At 41.2% G+C, this 20867-nt stretch overlaps 2 protein-coding genes across 4 annotated transcripts in view; one reads left to right on the plus strand and one right to left on the minus strand.

Annotated features, from left to right (window-relative positions):
• PPP3CB (protein phosphatase 3 catalytic subunit beta) overlaps positions 1–3543 on the plus strand; it is a 48986-nt gene extending 45443 nt beyond the window's left edge. The window contains exon 15 of one of the 2 annotated variants that reach the window (XR_009726298.1): positions 3176–3543. The gene's annotated coding sequence lies outside the window, so the exon portion shown is untranslated. Of the gene's footprint in view, positions 1–3157 lie in introns of both variants that reach the window. The other variant, XR_009726297.1, reaches the window with a different exon arrangement.
• Positions 329–16620, minus strand: ANXA7 (annexin A7). 2 transcript variants are annotated; one of them, XM_061358710.1, is made up of 13 exons: positions 16507–16620; positions 12462–12519; positions 9636–9837; positions 9230–9337; positions 8032–8075; positions 7539–7641; positions 7160–7254; positions 6381–6494; positions 4626–4796; positions 2661–2831; positions 2477–2552; positions 1187–1299; positions 329–676 (listed from the first exon to the last, which is right to left on the minus strand). In XM_061358710.1, the coding sequence occupies exons 2-13, from the start codon at positions 12516–12518 to the stop codon at positions 554–556; spliced, it is 1377 nt and encodes a 458-aa protein (XP_061214694.1). In that variant the 5' UTR covers position 12519; positions 16507–16620; the 3' UTR covers positions 329–553. The 2 variants fall into 2 exon arrangements, with proteins under 2 accessions (XP_061214694.1, XP_061214695.1); XM_061358711.1 differs by lacking the exon at positions 16507–16620 and adding an exon at positions 14289–14411.
• Between the last annotated feature and the right edge of the window lie 4247 nt (positions 16621–20867).

The raw sequence follows: 20867 nt of genomic DNA on the forward strand, positions 1-20867 counted from the left end.
AATGGTAACTAATGTAAGAAATTAAAGGGGGGATGGGGGGACTGTACAGTCAGATTCTGCCAAGGTCCCTAAACTGTCACTGTACTGGGACGTAAACTGAGCACTTGCATGTTTTTCAACATTACAGTGGAAACGCTGGGGGAGGACAGGGTGTAAAATGCTTTACATCACAGTCTCAGGCTTTTTTTTGTCATTCGCAGGTAGCTCAGCAGTTCAGGTAAATCAAGGAACTTATTGAGAGCTGGAGATGTGTCTTGAGTTTAATCATGTGGGAGTCTGGCAGAGGGGAGAGATTTTTTGTCTGGGTCAGAAGAACTAAGGCTTGGGGTAGTAGACAAGATAGATCTTTTATTATACAATAAGGAATATTATGTGCTGTAAATTAAGGCAATTTTAAGTGCATCAAGCTTATTGAATCACCCAGAAGGCATATTTGATTATACAAAGCTTAAAATTATTCTTTTACACACAAGGATAGTGAATGTCTGCGGAAAGCATGTTACATGTCCTTCAGCTTGTTTTATAAAAGAAAACAAAAAAAACAGGTACTCTTTTATTGACCAACAATCGCCAACAGCAAACGCCGGTAATCACCGCTTGTATCACTTGCTATCATTGTAGCCAAAGTCTTCTGATACATTTGTGAGAACATCTGTTTAATTTGCACAAGGTCAAGCTAAGCAAAGGAAGAAAAAAGCACAGAACACAGGGTATGATTTTAACGCCTTGACAGTCACCCCACATCTCCTCCCTCACTGACTAGAGAACACACACTATGGGTGAAACGTGCAACTGATAACTGCATGTCAGCAAGCCAGCTGGTCCCTCCAATGCCAGAGGAGCAGCTCCCAAACCAGAATCTATCAGCTCTTCTTGCTTTGGTAGGACTATACTATCCTAATGCCTAACATCTGAAACGTTGAACTTGAGGTGCCATTTCTGCTACATGGGCAGGCAACCACAGTTAAGAAGGAAGACAAGCAGTATTGCTATCTAGCCAGAGATAATTCAATTACTACATAAAAGCTGGCTTTAAAGCTAATTAACATGTTCATCTAAATCTGAACCCCGTAAAAGCTTCATTGCAAAACAGTGTTTCTGTAGCTGTGAAGGAGGACTAAGTGAAAAGCTGGTTAGGGCAGAAAGCTTTCTGCTATGTGCAGTACTTTCAGAGAAGGTTTCTTACCTCACTGCGAGTGACTATAATTCTGATGAGGGTAGAATCATCTGTGCCAGCTCCTTTCATAGAATAATAAAGTCTTTCTGCGAAAAAGGCTGGGCGATTTAAAGCACATTGCACTGCAATAAAGTATATATTTAGGATTAGTTCCAGCATTGTACACTGTACAGTGATACCTGGCAGAACCAGTTCATGATTTTTGCTGTAGAGGTAGGTGTTGGTGAAGATGCAGTTTCTGTGGACTGCAGGAACTGTTTTACAGAGCTGAGTTATTTGGAAGCTGACCAAGTGACTTATTCTTTCATACACTAAGTTACAGTTATTAGCAGTTAACTTTTCTGGAAGTGCTTTTCAAAGCTGCCTGAAACCTTAATTCTCAAATAGGTAATTCAGAAGCAGTTATTCTTCTGGGGTAGGCTGGTACTGGAACACAAGGTATTTTACTCATATTCCACTGCTTGACTCTCACTAAGAAAAGTACAACTGTAAAAAGTTGTCACTCCGGTAGTTTCAGACTGATTCTTGTTTCAGTTAGATTGTTCACTCTCAGAGACAAGCCTTTATTCTTTTACATCATTTTCCCCATAAAACTCTCAAGTAGAATATAATCTGGGAAGTTTTTGGTTATCTGTTATGGCTACAGAAATGCTGTCATTCTGGTAAGCATTGGTGTCTGCAGATTTACTGCTAAGTCATACTGATGCTTACTATTGGCAAATTGTATTAAATGTTAACTGCTTTACTATACAAGTCAGTAGGAAAAAGTGAATTCAAAACAGGCCTTCTATTTGCTGACATTTTCCTTAGAAAATGCTGAGGTTTTTAGGGGTAGGTGGTGGTGGGGAAAGGAGGTGGAAAGGAAACTGTGCCTAAAGTATGTTCATGTTGGCTCTGAGATGATGTGTGGGGTGGCTCAACTCTGCTGAAGTGTGTCACAACTAGAGTCATGGTTGGGTTCTACCAGTACTCGCATCATTTTGCAGGGCTCTGAAAAATACAGTTACAAGTGCTAACCAGTAACCCTTACTTCTGTGTCCTTGCCTGCCTTCCCAGAGAAGGGACAAGTAGTTTCTGTGTAGCCGTTTCTTGTTTTGAACTCACTTCTCCATAGTGGATGCTTATTTTCTCCAATTAAGGGTAAAGTGAGTAATTTGAACAATTGAAGTTTTGTATTAGCAAAGTGTCAGGTTGTGTGTTCATTTGCCATACAGCCACTATTGAATTGGATTACTATTTTGTTACATGTATAAGGTATAATTCGTAAGCAATAAAGGGAGGGAAGAACGTATCACTTACAAATAGCCTTCAAACCACGTTCCACATTTCCAGAAAATTCTCGGTCAATGCTGCTTAATAAATCACGATTAGCAATCTACAAATAAATGAGATTAATATGAGGATAATGAAATGTGGTAACAACTGGAAGCTTAATTTAAAATACACTGACCAAGCTCATTTGAAATGAAGAAAGAACTCCTACCCTGGAGTATGCCTCGACTGTTGCTTTCAGTTGGGGAAAACTTCTGCTTGCCAGAACCATATTAAAGCAAGATTCATCAGTCCCAAGTTTTCCTTCACCTGCTTGGTACAGACGCTGAGCATCTTCTTGAGCTTTTTGGTAATCCACAGTTTGGTTCTCATCCCGATTACCCTAAAAGCAAAGATAACAGATGACAAATGAAAAAAGGCTTGGGGTCTGTGCTTGCAGCATATCTTCAGAGCCTGAAGCAGAAAGAGTAATGCCAGTTTGAAATACTTCACATTGCTTTAAAGCTACCCTTTAGTTTAAGATTTCTTATAGGCAACAAATTCAAAAGTGACCCAGAACCCTACCCGTAGGGCATGCTTTAAGCTGCAGATACACTGACTCAGATAATTTCACCCCTGCATACCATCTCATGCTTCTAATTACATACTGAACTTAATTCTCTATTTTCCTTAATAATGTAAGCTTTCTCTTGATTTGTTTGTTTCTAGGCTTGAAGTTGCAAAGAGTCTTCCCAAACGAACTAATGAATTATCTTACTGAATATGCACACCTGAAATATCTCAGGTCTTCTGTTTTATTTAGAATTTGCTAATTTTGACTAAGAATCATAGAATGCCTCCAGAAAGCACTTACTGTAGTTGTAATATGTCAGTAGAGCTTATATGACATTTTATGTGCCTTGGGTTTGTGGGGTTTTTTTGCTGCCCAGTGCATGGATGGATGTTGCTAAATGTACTGGCTGAGTAGGCTGAACACAAGCTCTCTAATAGTGTTGTATCTATAGTGGTTATTACAATATTTAAATTATGTGGTTGTCAGTTACTGTAAACTACTGGATTTACCAAAATAAAAATTAGCAGCATGAGCTTCTCAAGGTTTGCTTTTTTGTGAATTTTGACTTTTTAATCCAGATAGCTAGTGTGCAGCTGAACTCTCACAAAGGTAGAGGCAAATGAGACAGAGAAGCATCACAGAAATTCTAACAGCAAATAAGCAGATGGATCAGAGAAACATGGAAGTTGCATTAGTACATATTTCTTCCTTGACATGGATAACTGCAATGCAAAAAAAGCCCTAGTATATGATATGGGATAAGCAAGCTCCCAAATTCTAGTGATGTGAAGGGAAGGAAGGCTATGGTGTAACTTAGAAGCTCTGGTACCTCTTGACTTGTTTGCAGGGCTTCTTACAGGTGTTATACATAGAATCATAGAACAGTTAGAGTTGGAAAGGACCTTAAGATCATCAAGTTCCAACACCCCTGCCATGGGCAGGGACACCTCACACTAAACGATGTCACCCCAAGGCTCTGTCCAACCTGGCCTTGAACACTGCCAGGGATGGAGCATTCACAACTTCCTTGGGCAACCCATTTCAGTGCCTCACCACCCTTACAGTAAAGAACTTCTTCCTTATATCCAATCTAAACTTGCCCTGTTTAAGTGTTAACCCGTTACCCCTTGTCCTATCACTACAGTCCCTAACGAAGAGTCACTCTCCAGCATCCTTATAGGCCCCCTTCAGATACTGGAAGGCTGCTATGTGGTTTCCACTGAGCCATACCTGTATAATCACATCCACCCAAATTATTTTGTTAACATAGGCAAAAAAACCCCCAAAGCATCTTGCTTTAACAGCATGTGGAGCTCTGCTTTATAGTACCACTTGATTGCTTCTGCACAATAAAGTATTTACACGTAAATTCTCCAAGATGAATACAGGGTGCTAAATTAGGTCACACAATTCATCAAATTTGCAGATAGTATCTCTTCCTTGAGGAGGGACTGAAGTGTCTTATATTGTCATTAGGGAATAAATGGCCCAGAGGTAATTTCTTAAAAACCTGGCTCTTGCTAAGAGGCACAGGCTATTTCTGAAGCCATTATGACTACATGCTTCAAAGTTGGACTGTACACAGTTACCTTACCAAAACAACAACAAAAATTAAAGCTTAACCTGGCACATAGATATCAGTAATCGTTCAAAGTGTCCTGAAGTGTCTGCTCTGATGTCTTGTTCGATGTCCCGTCCAAATTCTGATTTATAGCAGTTCACTATTTCTCGTATTTCCTGGTTTGTCCTTGTGCAAAGAATCTCAATCAGCACTCTCTCCTGAGTGCCTACTCCCTGTAGGCAGAGAAAAAGAGGGCATAACTAAAAAGCTCTACTTATTCAGTTTTCTTCAACTGTGAAATTAAGCATGTTAATTCAAAACTTAATACAGTCTACATTGCAAGAACAATATCCCTTCAATGCGAAAGCACCGTGTCTTCGGTGTACTTAAAATGGAATGAAGATTCCTCAAATGTTCAGTTCTGCACCAGTTCAGAAAAATACCCCAAAGCTTTATATCCATAGCAATAACAGAAGCCAAAGTTAACTAGAAAATGGTGTAGAAAGGAAGTTCTTTGACAACCTTAACCTGGAAACATACTGGAGGAAGGTACAGACTTATGCTAATCATTAAAGTCAAAGATACACACACAAATTCTGTTTTGGTCAGGATGCAAGTGTGCTCCCTATTCCAAATGTTGCTGCTTCATTAACATGGAGCACCAGCAGGAACTTTTCATAGATACAGAGACTTTTACACAAGAGCATGCAGTGACAGGACAAGTGGGAATGGCTTTAAAATGACAGAGGGGAGATTTACATTAGATATTAGGAAAAAAATCTTCATTATGAAGGTGGTGAGACATTGGAACATGTTGCCCAGAGGAGTTGTGGCTTCCCCATCCATGAAAGTGTTAAAGGCCAGGTTGGATGGGGCTTGGAGCAACCTGGCATAGTGGAAGGTCTCTCTGCCCATGGCAGGGGGGTTGGAACCAGATGATCTCTAAGGTACTTTGCAACCCAAACCATTCTATGATTCTACACTTCCCTCTCCCCAGAATAAATATCTTATTGGCCTAGTCATCTCTATTCAGGCAAGGATTAGATAGAAGTGGATCTATGTGAGGCTTCTGGGTAATGTTATGACTTTTTTAAAATGGTTAAGAGTGACTGTTGGCTCCACTAAAGCCAGATTTTCATTTAAGCTCCAGATTCCTTGGAAGGTCAGCATTCATACATGGGCTGAGCTAGTTGATTCCAGTATCACCCCACCTGCTAGCTGCTGCAGCTCAAACAAGAAGGAAATTCTGATAAACTCTATGTACCAGTCTACCTGAATTAAAATTTTAAATGAAAAAGCTCACTCAATCTTTAATGCAGTCTTAACACTTGAACAGGTACCTGCATCATCTGACCTTAATTTTTCACTACTGTCCTTTTGGAAAAAAACTGGGCTAATCAAAAAATAAATTTCAGTAACAATTGTTTGTTCCTAATAAGGAGAGGTACATACCTTCAATTTAAACAGTGGCTACAGTTTCAACAGCAGCCAGGCCCTTTCTAGGTTCTAGCAACTTAGTTGTGACCAAGTGGCAGAATAAGTTATTTAACTAAACTTAGTTCTGACTTAAGTTTAGAACTTAGTTCTGACTAAGTGGCGCACAGCAGATGATGAATGGACAGCAGCTCTGAATTGGCTAATCCTGAAGAAATTGGCTGCAACTGGGGCGCACAACAGAAAAGAATTTTAAGCCCCGCAGTCCCAAAATTTGTTTGCCACTAGAAGATTTTTTAACAATGCAGCAGTCAGGCATGTTTTTTTCTTGGATAAGCATTTTAAGATGTTTTTAAGCTATTCCGTTTACGCAAAAACCATACCTTCATTGCATGACGTAAACTCCAGGCATCGTAGTAGGTGCTGGGCATGAAGAGTGCTAAAATCAATTCTTCCACATTTCCACTTAATTCAGACTTCAGGTCTTTAATTAAATCCTGTTCAATTATAAATACAAAAAGGGCTTTGCAGAGTGTTAGCTGTGTAGATCATATATTTCAAAAAAAAGATCAAACTTACTTTTGTGACTGATTTCCAGCTTTGTGCTGTTTTTCCTATAAAGCTTAGTTTAATTTCTTATAAAGAACTTCACTCTATCAAACCTTTGACAGTTCAGCTCTTCTCTGTTATCTCCTCACTGATTAGGACCTAGTTAGGTCCTGAAAAATGCCACAACATTTCACTCTTAAGTTGCAAAAATGACAGAGGAAAGAAATTAATTTATCTCAGCCTTTTATTGACTAACCAGTCCTCAACCAGTTTCTCAGTTTGTTTCTTACAAAAAAAAAACAGATTTCAGGGCTGCTTTGTATGCATAAGAATCTCAGTAGTTTTAAACCCTAATACAAGGACAGATTAAGCTTGATTATTTTCTATCAAGCACTGCAAAAGCAGAGAAGCTTCTTCTTTGGTCAGGGACAGAGCCAGCCACCCAACCTTCCCCCACCCCTGCTTTTGCCAGGGGAATATATCGAAAGACTATAACCAAAAGAATTGCATTTCAGAAATGATCAAACCACTCCCCAGGACTAAACTGCAATCAGGCAGGTGAAGCAGCAGCTGATTTGGGTTTCTTACTGATTCAAAGAACTAATGAACATACCTTGCCATACATAGTCTTGAAAGCTGCCTTGATTTTTTGCCTTTGATCATTGGAGCGGTTAGCAACAACATTTATGATAGCCTGCTCATCAGTTCCTTGGAAACAGAAGGGCAGTTTCATGTAAGAATTCGTAATAATCCCTCTGAGAATGCATTTTATCATCTTGCATTTGGGCACAGTTACATAATAAATTACTACCATTTAAGTCTACTGAATTTTCTCTAGCTTTGTCCACTAAATAGTCTGAGCACTTTAAAAAGTGTGACTTTTGAAAAGCTCGGGGAGGGGAAATGTATGGTTATATAAAAATTGAAGAAAAGGACAAAATGGCATCTCAAGGCCAGCTCAATAGAAATTTAAGCTTCTACTGTTTACTTACCAAACCCCTTCATAGCTTTGCGTAGAATTTCTGCGTCCCTTCCAGCATCAAAGTTGGGAGCAGCTTGAATTGTGCCCTGGGTACACTGAGCCATGGCTGCAGGCTGAAAGTACGAGTTGGGTTAACTAGATGTGCTGCACAATGCAAATTCACATTAAAATCACAGCACTGGAATCAGTACTTAAAACAGAGTTGTCCATGAGTAACCCTTTTTTTTCTTTTTCTAGCACAGAACCAGGGTGACATTCTGTTTCATTCAACAGCTTTGGCCCACTAATGCCAAAGAGATGCTTTTAGCCAATTGGATGGATGAAGATCTACTTGATGACTGAGTATACACAGATAAAGGGTTATGATTTTGTTCAGGTTGTACTGAGTGTAGGTGGGAATTATTGACGCAGAACACACTGTAAATTGTTGGAAATTAGTCGTAAAAAATACTAAAACTACAGAAGCTACATAAGATTGATTATAGAAGAGGGTACAGACATACCAGGCCAGGCATTGGTGATGGTGTTTGTCCACTGGGATATCCTACTGAAATTCAAAAGATAAAATTAATGAATTAGGTCTCCTCTTATTATGTAAATGCTATCTTATCTGAAAATAAAGCAATTTAAAGACCTGTATTTACCTCGGCACAAAACCTGTTTCATAAGTAACCTATCATGATCAGTAACTGAACTTCTTGCCCTTGGGAATGATGGGAAGAAGCCATCATAGGCGCATTCAGGTATGTATATTAGCAAACTATTCTAAAAATACTATATTTATTGGTATTGTGGGAACTGGAAGGCTTTCTCCTTATAAAATATTATTAAATTAATAAGAATAGTTATGAATATTACTGAATATTGCTGTCTTTGACAAAAGCCAAGATAGCCCATGCAAATGAAGAATGTGTGTCCCGTGATCTCTTTTAAAGTCATATTATGCACTTTAAAATGTCTAGCATCCAAATGATAAATATTAAGAATTCATTGGTGCAAAAAGAATTGAAGGAATCACATTTTGTGGGCAAAAGCACTTTGAATACAAAAGCTACAAATACATTTTTCATACTGAAATTGTATTTTTATCCATAATACGTATGTACAATTGTTATATTTTTAACAGCAGCTTAGCTATTATTAGAGTTAACAAATCAACCATTAAAACTAGTTTTTGCTGCTCTGGATTTCTTGCAAACACAACTGACACATTCCAGGACAAACTGTCTTGATGGTAACTGACCACTCAAATCAGTAAAAATAGAGCACTGTTTTTAAGGAATTGTGTGCATTCTCCTTTCCACTTCTCTATAAGGCCAGCGATCACCATGAACACACAGATCTGAAAAATGCATTCATTTATTTGATATTAACAGAACAGCTATATACTCAGCCAGATACTCACTGAATGCGGACTCTGGACTTCACAGCTTTCATCAGATACTTGCAGTTTGAAGAAGGATAAGCACCTAAACCACTACAGCATGACCATTAATCAGTAACAGCCATCCCTTTTGGATGTAGCACTTACAGAGATGGTTTTCATTAGCCCTTCAGTGATCTCATCAAGAAAGGTAGGAGAAGGTGTACAAACCTCAACAGCTAGAAGTAATAAAGGTAAGGGCCTAATTTTTTACTACCTGTCCCGGAATCTCTTCGTTTAACCTTGGATGCTTAAAGTTTCTTATATATATGACTTACCTGGCATTTGTGCTGGTCCACCTCCAGCATAGCTTTGTGCAGGAGGTTGTGGGTAGCCACCAAAGCCAGGGCCAGCAGGAGGCACACCAAACCCAGGGCCTGAAGGAGCTAGGGGAAAAATGGTGACTTTAGCCCACTTAGTGTTCTGTACTTGACTTCTGACATGTGAGCCAGGTTATTGAGCAGAGCTATGTAAGTGACTAAATCCTCTGTGTCTGTGCAGTGGCCCAAAACCATCAAGGCCCTGCCATCACCACATAGGTATTTACTGCAAGACAGCAATCTGGCTGGCTGCCTACATGCTGCCGCCTAAATTGATCACTGAACAAAGCTACTTTTCTTTGCTGCTTCTACCAAGCACAGGGAATGGTTACACCAGAAAGGGTACTCTAACAAGGAATCTTACCTCCAGTATAAGGTGGCATTCCTCCAGCCTGGGGAGCTCCAGGGTAGCCCCCAGAGGCAGGATATCCTGCTGTCCCTGCATACCCAGCAGTTGGTGGTGCTGCAGGATAGGTGCCGCCTCCTCCTGCTGGAGGGTATCCTCCAGGAACTGGGGGATAAGAGTACTGACCAGCTGGTGGGTAGACAGACTCTTGTCCTGTGGGCTGAAACACAAAACTGGGTCTGTATGCATGCTAACAGGATACTAAAGTAAAAACTCTCAAGCTACAAAAATGTCCAGGTGTGTAATAATGTGAATTATATAGTTAAATTCAGCACTTGAAGCAGCAGCAGAATTCCTGAAGCCTGGATAGGGGCCTTCTTGTTGGGTTTTCTGATGCATCTTGTATGGTGACACAGAATCAAGAGTGCTGCAGGGTGGAAAGCACCTCTGAACAGACTCTGATCCCTTCCACCTTTAAAGTAGGGTCATCTTCGGAGTTAGATGAGGTCACACAAGGCCTTGTCAAGTTTTCAGTATCCCCAGGGAATAGTGAACCCACAGATGGTCTGGGCCCCTGTTCCAGTGTTTGCTCAGCAGAAGACTGAATGTATTTCCGCTAGCCTTCCTCCAAGTGAGCAGCCCTCCCTGGGCTGTCTTCCTGTTTGTCCACGTCTGTTGTACTGGGAGGCCACAACTAGACATGGTATTCCAGATGTGGCCTTGTGAGCACTGAGCACAGAGGAATAATCATTGTCCTTGACCTGCTAGCTTCGGTCTTTGCTAAAGCCAGGTATGTCATTAGCCTTCCTCCCTGGGGACATGCACCTGCTGACTTGTCAACCACCAGGACCCCATGTCCTTTACTGGAAAGCTGCTATTTCTATCCTGCATAAGTAAAACGTGAGCTCATCCAGGCTTGCTCTCTATGCATCATTAGAAGCTCAACTCCTGTTTTTACAGGACTTTTAAGAGCTTAGCATCTTTGATCTTTGTTATGCAGTGACAGCTTACAAGAGGTGTTGGGTTTTTTTTCCATTTCCTTTGGAATCCAGGTTATAAAGCATGGACATTCAATGACTAAATCTGGACCACTGAGTCAGATTGAATACCTATTACAGGCTTTAAATAAAAAGAACAAGTCAAACATCTATATGCCTTTGTTTTGCTGTGTATGACTTATCAGTCATACCACAAATGTTTGCTATTAGCATTAACATACATTAGAAATATTTACTTGAATGACCAGGATCTCTAAGGGAAAAACCCTGTAAGTTAAAAATCATACACTTGATCTTAACAATCAAGCAGGTATTTAAAATTAGCTTCATAATGAAGTATAATGTATGGACTCATTACTCAGTGGGAATCATCTTACTAACTAGCTTTAGAAATATGGATCACACATTACATACAGTACACATTCATTCTTGATCCCAAAACAGAAATAAACTTCAAAGCAGTAAAGTCTAGCTCAAATATTCTCCTCAGGTTTGGTTGCCCCAAGATTTCTACCCCCAGATTATGGTGCCCAGGCTATATAATACTCTCTCCTGCAGCAGTACGGTCTAACCTGCCAGACTCAACTAGAAGATTTTAATAGTATTTAGATTTACAAATCCAAACTTAGGATCCTCAAAAGCCCTGCTCAGATAACTATCACTACTGTGGAAGAAAAAAATCTTGCATTATTTTTTTGCACTGGTTATCAGTTTAGGCATCATCAGTTAGATTAGGAAACCTAGAACTGTTGGTATCAAATCTAAAGGGTCTTTTAAATTAATCCATTAAAATTTGCTATATTTTAGATGCTAGCTAAGAAAAAAAGGTATATTCAGATGTAAGCAAAAACAAATCACAGCTACAGACACGAGGGTTAGCGGAACTGGGAGGAGGGGAAAGAAATCCGGGAGTTAGGAAAAGTCGTTTCTAACATGTTTGTCTTCAGTTTGACTGATTTCAGTGTTTCGGAAGGAGTAAGGGTAAACGGTGAAGCAGAATACTTGAAGAATTCATTGCATGTATTTATACATATTGGATATATTTGTAGTTTTTCAGTATCTTAATGGGATCAAGGCTGAGCTCCATGCTGAAGTCTAGTTCTGTGCTACATGAAACACAGACCATATAAAATTTACACAATTATGGTGTGATTGGTGCCATGCTAATAGAAGCACACAGTTGCGTCTAGCTTTGAAAAAACGATGCAGGGATATCAAAAAGACTGCAGTATCAGTCACACCTGATACATTCCAGCCTTCTGTTAAGTTTCATTGGAATGTTCAGCCTATTCAGTCATGAACTGAAGGTAGAACAAAGTCCTGTGGCTGAAGGAGAGGGGGTCGAAGTCAAGATACAGTGTTCTTTATCCTCAGAAAAATATTTACTTTGTGTTGTATGAAAGCTGGACTACTTGAGTAAAGCGTTCCAAGCTTTTTCTGAGGGTAGTGGCCACTGAAGATTTTTCAGCATCTCTGTAAATCCTGGGATACAGGTACACGGGATATTTGTACAGACTGTGGTAGACTGGTTCAGAGGTCACCTCTGACCCTGTACGTAAAGAGCTGCAAGAACTGCCAATACATTAAAAAAAAATAAAAAATTGCTGAGATGGTTAAGCTATATTTATTAAAAAACAAAGTAGCAAGAAAAGGATAAGACCAAATAATCAAAAACTTTCTGGAACAACAGGCAACATTTAAAAAGACAGAAATAAAGCCCCTAATCTCTAGAGAATATTGTATATGAACTGCCAGCTACTATTCACACACAGAGAACACAGTAAGAAGGGGTATTCACAGAATATAAATACCTTAGGAATGCAACACATTTAAGAGCCTTACTTACAGGATAACCAGGGAAAGCAGGATAGCCACCAGACGGAGGATAACCCGGGTATGCCATTCTGGGAAAAAGATATTGTCACTGTCAAGGCACTATGTATATGAGTCTGTTGTAGTTATTTGCTTGCTAATTATCTGTTAAATCACTTAACAATATGTTTAGCAGGTTTAGAATTGCTCAGAAGTACTTGTCAGCTATTAAGCCCACAAAACCTTTCCTTTTTTCCATAAACATGACCATAGCAAGCAGGATTCAGAAAGGAAGCATCTTCAACTTCATAATTATCTACCACTCTTACTTCAGTCAGGTAGACATTGAAGCATGGTAAGAAGCTTAAACCTCCAAAAAGAACTCTGAAATACAGGATACCCTTCAAGGTGCCAGCAGGAGGGCCTGAACCCTTTACCAGAACAGAAACAGAAGGGTCAGGCTAGAGCAGGGTCCCAGTCCTGAACTGCACCAAGCACCTGCCTCCCACCACCCTGCACTCTTCTGCTCACAGGGGTAGTTCCTATAAGAAAAGCAATACCCTATCTATCCCATGTAGAATGATAATTTGATAGAAATATGTGTAATCTCCCAGCTTCACTTCATTTGGGTATAAAATTTCTGTTTCCTGCCAGTAACTTTATTTTAGCCCAGTTTTTAATAGAGGGTCCTGCGGAGTGGGAACAAAACAGGACAGAAATCATTCCCTATAATGCCTACCACTTGTCAGGGATTTTTTGAGGCCATTAGCCAGGTTATGAAACACATAATGGTATGAAAAAAAATCCTGTTAATGTTAACCAGCCACATTCCCTGATCAGGGTCTGGGAGTTACTCATGGCATGTTTCTAAGACAGCATGCACTATAGCTGCACAAATCAAAGGACATGGGAAATATAAAATGAATGCAATACAGTGAATGATTATTCACATTTCTAGGTATTCAGTAGCCAAACCAAATAGATTTTAAAGCAGAATTATTTCTGTGTTGGACCATTAAGGCAGTAGGTGGTAGTGGAATTAAACATCTGAGACTTAATGTGGAAAACATTAAAACTCTGTGTAGGTTTGTTCAAATAAGAGACAAAACCAGCTTGCAGAGAAGTACAGAGGTGATCCTTCCCCTCTACTCTGTTCTCGTGAGATCTCACCTGGAGTATTGTGTACAGTCCTCAACACAAAAAGGACATGGAACTGTTGGAACAAGTCCAGAGGGGGGCCACGAGGATGATCAGGGGGCTGGAGCACCTCCCATATGAGAAAGTTGGGGCTGTTCGGCCTGGAGAAGAGAAGGCTGTGTGGAGACCTCATAGCAGCCTTGCAGTATCTGAAGGGGGCCCAGAAGAATGCTGGAAAGGGACTCTTTGTCAGGGACTATAACAATAGGACAAGGGGTCATGGGTTTAAACTTAGGGGAAGTTTAGATGTAAAGAAGTTCTGTGATAAACTTGGGGTCATTACTTTCAAGTAAATAAAGGGGGAAGAGCAACATGAGTGTTTGTAGAACTGTGCTTGCATTATAGAATAGTTAGGGTTGGAAAGGACCTTAAGATCATCTGGTTCCAGCCCCCTGCCATGGGCAGGAACACCTCACCATAGACCACATCACCCAGGGCTCTCTCCAACCTGGCCACTGCCAGGGATGGCGCATTTACCACTTCCTTGAGCAACCTGTTCCAGTGCCTCCCCACACTCACAGTAAAGAACTTCTTCCTTATATCTAACCTGAACTTCTCCTGTGTAAGTTTAAAACCATTACCCCTTGTCCTATTGCTACAGTTCCTAATGAATAGTCCCTCTCTGGCTTTTACTTCCCTAAGAAGTAATATCTTCAAACAATACCTGTACAGTATTTATTACTGACAGCTGCTTGAATGGACTTTAAATTTGGCTTTCAACAGCACACTTTGTTATTTCTGACTTTAACACTAATTGTAACTCCTTTCAGGAACAGGATGATCAGCAACACTTCCTTCTGATTTCAATGTCACTCTCTGCTTACAGGAAAATACTGTGCCAGCAAAACAAACTGTTTTGTAAACAAAAACTTTTTCAGCTTTTCAGCTTCACCATTAAGCAGGCAGGGTTATAAAGACTGTGAAACTTGTTGAGGTGCACTGTATCATTTTCACTGTACAACTTACTATGTTTTTCATGATGCAGTGATGGCCACTCAGTTGTTTGAACAGCTGTAAAAAGTTTAAGTTGTACAATAAACGGAACCCAGCAATGTTTAACCATATTACAGTACACCAAATTTTACACTTATTGGTAAGATACTTCATTTAGAATCTGATTTACTAGCAGACACATTCTGGCAAAAAGCTTTTTAAGAGATGAGTTTCCAACATCTCACTTTCAAGCAAACAAGCCATGACAGCTATGTTGTATTTTTCATTAGCTGATTAACCAGCCATGTCAACCTGTGACTTACGGTGCACTGGTAAGTTGTTTAACACTTTCCTTACTTTTGCTGTGTTGGTTCCTTTTCTAGGAGACAATTTGTACTGCGAGTTCCTTTGGGCCAGGTACAGGGAATTGCAGTTTTTCATTTAATCATCCCCTGTTTAACAAGACTTCAATTCCTATTTGTCATTCTTTGGGATTGCAAAAACTAAAATTTTTTTTCTCATTTGCTTGATTTAGCTTACTTCCTTTTCTATTAAAAAAGAACTTTTTTTTTTTTTTTTTAAAGACTGCTACTGCTGAACCCAGGACAGTGATAAAAGGGTCAAGTAAGGGCTGCTGCTTCTATTTCTTCAAGCCTTTTATAACTAGATGGACATGATGCTAAACTGGCATTTCAGACTTGCCTCTGACACCAGCTACAAGAGTCTCTCAAAACTTACTATGACCAGACAGCAGTATTGACTGAAACCTCTCCGTATGTAGATACGTTTCCCAGGAGATTAATTAAGTCGCTTACACAGTGTTAAATATCTGATAAAACATTGCACTGCCGCTGCCGTAGGGCACGGCCTCACTTATCCGCAGCGCAAGCATCCTCAGGCAGAACACAGGCTCTGATAATACTAGTTTGATAACAAAACCAACAGATTTTCCTGTCAGATTTTAACTCCCGCCCCGTTCTCTCCGGGCGGTGGAGGGTGAAGCCGCGGGCCGGGCGCTGTCACAGCCCGCCCGGGGGTGAGTCAGCCGCGGGGCCGCCCAAGGGAGGCATCCGTCGGTTCTCCTCTGCGGGCTGGAACCCACCTCTGGGGGTGTCTCTTTTTTGGCGGATGGGGGAGACGTATATGTAGCTCTGGCGGTGTAACATTAAGGGCCCCGCTGAACTTGAGTGCTGGACGGGAGCCCAGCAGCTAAAAACAGAGAAGGCTCCTACAGCTGCTGCCTCAGCCCGGCCCCGCTGGATCTCCGGGCACTCAGAGGAGGAAGCCCCGCCCGGCCTGGCTCCGCCCACGCCTGCTCCCCTCTCCGGGGACGCGCCCGCCAGCACCACACCCGCCCTCAGAAGGCTTGAAAGACGCCGGTGGGGCCACCGCTGCCTTCCGCTCTGAGCCGGCCCAGCCCTGCCCGCCGGGCGAGCCACCGCCCCGCTCTGTTTTGGGGCGGTCATGCATTGCCATGTCTCTCTTCCCACTCCCTCAGCCACTAGACCCGGCGCGGCGAGCCCTCCGGCGAGGCACAGCTGCAGGCGAAGGCAGGTAGCACTGTGTTTGCTTCTCCTGAGGCGACCGGGACCTCGTTCCAGCTCCGCCCCAGGATGGCAGACCTCCGGCCGGGGGATGCGGCTCTCTGGAGGGGGCCGGCTGGCCGATACGTCTCACTGCCGGACACTTGCCGAGTCCCCAGCTGGCGAGCAGCTGCGGCTCCTGGAGCCCTGCTCCAGGCTGCCACTCGTGCCGCCCCGGACTCTTAAGCACGCCCATGCTGCAGGGCGCAGCGGGGTCGGGGCCGAGCCCCTCCCCATCCTTCCCCCCTGCCTCCCCCCCACCCCACCAGAGGCGTCGTGTGAGATGAGCCGCCTGGCCCGCGGCCTGAAGTGGGGGGCGCGAGTCACGCGGGCTGGCTGTTCCCCTCACCCCGCCAGCTGCCTCACCTTAGGAGGAACCTGCAGAGCCTCCGGCCTCTCTCCCGCAGCGACACCGCCAACTGGAGGCTGTGACGCCAGGCGGCAGCGTCCCGCCCCTGTTACCGAGACCGCCCCGGCCCGGCCCACGGGCCGCGCTCCCGTCCGCTACCGGGTGCCGGCAGGGCCGAGGCGGGCCAGCAGCGGCTCCAGGTGGTGATCACCCTACTAACCCAGGACCCCTTTCCTATACGTGCAGGTTTGCCCCATTTTGCTGAAGGAAAGCTGCAGTATGTCCAGTTCTTCTTCAAAACGTCTGAAAGGTAAGTTCAAAAATGGAAGTGCTACAGAAACGTGGAGTGACTTCTCAGTAGAGCTGTCAGGGAAGTGCCAGGCGATGCCATCCCTCAGGAGTCCTTAGCCGTCACCCCATGACATTCCTTAGCCACCTGCCTAGGAAAGGAGAAGTCCACACTGCAGTTTCCCTGCAACACCACTGCAGTGGAGTTCATGCACGTAGTTCTAAATCGAGTCTGTTACCAGTTACATGTGAGTTTTTAGCACAACATCATCATTCAGTAGCTGGCAGGTAGTCAGCAGAGTCATCTTAGCCACCCGAACAGCATGTAACATGAAGTATGTAAAAGATTTTAGTGGAGCTGGAGCAATTACGTAGTTATTCAAATCAGGATCTAGGTCCCAAGAGGGCATAAAAGTAAGAGTGTCCTGACTACGACATACCTTTCTCTAGAAAGAAATCTTAATTATATGTATGCAGTTGTGGGAAGTGCATTTCATGTTTTATTTCTGCCTATTATAACATTTATTCATACTATACATAGAACAGAAATTAGATATGAATAGTCCTTTCTTTACCTGATTATTTATCCATAGGAGATTCTGACCAGCAAGATAGAATTTATGAAGGATCCACCTATGATATTATGCACCAGTTACTTGGGATTATTCAAAATAACTTCCTAAGGGGTTTTTTATTTTTATGATAATCATCTTAGCATTTCAGAGATCATTAAAATGCAAACTACTTTCTTTTTCCTCTAACCTGGTGCCACACTTGAACTCCAGATGGAACAACAGCCACTGTTCTGTTTGTAAACCAGCATTAAGTGCAGGCAGCAGAAAATAGGTGGGTAAATAATTTACTGTGCTTGCCTGCTTCAAACGAAAAGCACCTAAAGCCACATAAAGAACCTAATAAATTACCTATCTTCAACAAGATTTGGCTTGTTCTCCCTTGTTTGCCCAGAATGGATCAGGAACAGCGTTAAGAGTGTAATCTTCACACAGTTCTCCAGCTGACCCTTTGAGTGTATGTCTACTTTATTTCACATCTGTTATACACATTTCTTTTCCAGTGGGGTATAGCTTTAAATCCCTGTTTCCATGGGAACCAAGTACCTTCATAAAATACACAGTTCTTTATCTCTTCCATTTAGTGGACTGTTTGGATTTGAGGTATTTGGGAAAGAAACTTTTTTTTTCTTTTTTCTCCCCACTGGCAAGTGGAAAAAGAGAAAACATTTGAGCAAAACAGCGTAAGTCTGAAGAGCCTATTATATGTTGCATGTTTGTATGTTAATATCTCAAATTACTTCTTAAAAGCATGGAATGAAACCATTGTGGTCATCTAATTTCACTCCCTATATTTAAGGAAATCACTTGGCTTGTTACTATAGCTACAATTAATGCATTCAGGAAAGCTTCTAAAACCTCATGGAGATTCAAGGCAGCTTTTCACTATTAGAAAATTCAACTTTAGTGAGGTTGAGAGAAACTTGCTCTTTTGTAATATCTTTGTATCTTCTGCTAAGACATGATACTGGACAGAATTCTGGTCTGGAGGGTCTTTGCTTTCAACTACATAGTTGTGCTAACAGTACTATGAATAGAGCTGAAAAATCTTTTTTTGTTTACCAGAGTAATTTATTGTTGGTGATATAGATCACTAAAGCATCGCTGCTTCTTTGTGCTGTGTATCATGGTTGGAATATTGTTTCCCACTTAAATAACACGAAGGATTACTTTTAATGTTCTATTTTAGCCAATACAGTTACATTAAAAAAAAAACAACCCAAAACAAAATAAACAACCCCCACCAAACATGAAACAAACAAACAAACAAAATCAAAGCCAACCAAGTGTACATACAACCCACGCTCCTCGCCCCCCCCCTTCCCATAGTTTGTGGTAAGCAAGAAGAGCTGGTCAGCTCTGAACCATAGGTCAAAGTATAATAATCCAACAGGACACTGCAGTGACCCAAGTCTAAGTTTTGCACTAAAACTTACTTTTCCTGTTACACTATCATGTGACTGCAGTAATTAAAATGAAGATAGTCAAAGTTAACTGTTGAGTTAGCCTCCTATGTACACAGGGAGCAGAGCAAGTTCAGTTTACTTCAGGAAGAGCCACGTGTTTGGTTAGCTGCTCAAGTGAGAGTCACTACCCCATGAGTCATGCTAAGGTTCCACACAAACCTTACAAGTCAGCTGCCACCAGGGTCTCTAGTTCTGCTGTGTGGAAGCACACTAAAATTAGACGCTTTACCCTTTCTCAAAGCAGAGAACAGCAGGATTTTCAGCTAGACTGCTTAAAAGAGCAGCACATCCAATATTTTTCACAATCAGCTTTTTGATCCTTACAATTAAGCCCATGCATTTCAGATATAGATAGCATATGTCCACAAGTTCAGAAAATCACACACCAAAACACTACTTCCTCTTTGCAGCACACTTAAGCATTCTGCCAAGAAACTTAAATGACTCAGCTAACAAAGCAAACTTAGTGACCTTCGTCCCAGTATATGGAAATAGTCACCAAAATTGTAGTGCAATAACTACAACGCAAATTGTAATTCTGGTAGTGAGGATTTTTTTTAAGTATCAAATTGCAGATTGCAAAATAAAAAGTTTGTTATTCTCACCATATAGAACAATTATTCTTATCTCCACTTCCAAGGCTCCCAATTGAACACATGGTTTATCAGAGATCAATCATTGGCCATACTGGGTCAGTCTGACACTACATACATTCTAAATGAGGAATGCAGTGTAAACCACTTGGACATCCACAGAAGTGTTGACAAGAACCCAGAATTAGTTAAAGTACAGAAGAGAGGAATTAGCATGAGCAAGGATAAAAAACTTAGAAGAAAGAACAAAGGCTGTGTTGAAAAGGGAACTTGTAGAAGAATTCTGTTAAGCTGGTCTGGGATCAATTCCAAGTCTTCTTAACTGACTAGGGCACAAAAGTCAGGAATAAGCTAACTGCTGATACCTGCTGACAAAACTGTGAGGTGTCGACAATACTGAGTATAATCCAAACCAGGAGAAATACATGGATTTAGACTTTTTTAATTAAAAAGTTTCATAATGTCAGATCATGTGCTTAAATTAATAATTTTCTTGGCAAATTGGAGCTCAGCTGCAAATGAGAGCAGGGACATGAGATCGGGAAGCTCAATCACACTACATGACAGACACCAAGAGGCAAACAAGGACTTTATAACAGGAAAGTATTAATATATTATCATATTAATTGTAATATAATTGATGTGGGTATGGTCTTTACCAACTCATGTTCAAGAAAGACTGGAATTAAGCTTTAAGTGGGCTACTAAGTGATCAAAGCATAAACAGTGCATCAGTGGAAAGGAGATAAAGCTTACCATGCTTAGCAAAATGAAAGCTATAGTACGATGGCTACCTATTATGTATAAAAACCTATTATGTATAAATACTTATGTATAAATATATATTATGTATAAATATATAGATTATGTATAAATACCAGAAAGAGCATAACATAAGAACTTTAGTAAGGACAAAGGAGTTATATTTAGGTATATTTAAAGTAGAATTTAAGATATAGTTGGTTGAGACAGGAAAGAGATGAATTTATGATTCAGGAGACTCCTTCTAAGGTAGTTATTGAACCAGAGAAGATGGCAACAATGAAGTATCTGTTAAACGCACCAAATTAGCACAAACTTGTTTCCCTAAGCAGAGAAACACATAGTATAAACACTTTAGTTGCACACACTTAGAATATCAAATTCCAATTGCTTTTTAGCTTAACTGGCAAACTAACAGTAACACAGTGCAGTCTGCAAGGACTCCCTTTAGATCATATTCTAATCCTGATCACAACCACCACCAGGAGTGTTCTGTGCATTATTGATCCTAAATACCTCATAGCAGTCATAGGAAGCCTGAAACCTGACTGTTGCATACTGCCTATCCACTAACATCTCTTGAAGAATCATCTAAATGTCATCTGCAAGTCTTGCAACACAACAGAGCACAGGGAAACTAATTACCATCAGGTACCTTCAATTTCCATTGTGGTACACCACCTTTCTACTGTTGAGA

Source organism: Neopsephotus bourkii, unplaced genomic scaffold (assembly GCF_033783945.1).
Source record: "Neopsephotus bourkii isolate Nb327-2 ecotype Australia unplaced genomic scaffold, CSIRO-AGI_Nbou_v1 NB_951, whole genome shotgun sequence".
Classification (NCBI taxonomy): domain Eukaryota; kingdom Metazoa; phylum Chordata; class Aves; order Psittaciformes; family Psittacidae; genus Neopsephotus; species Neopsephotus bourkii.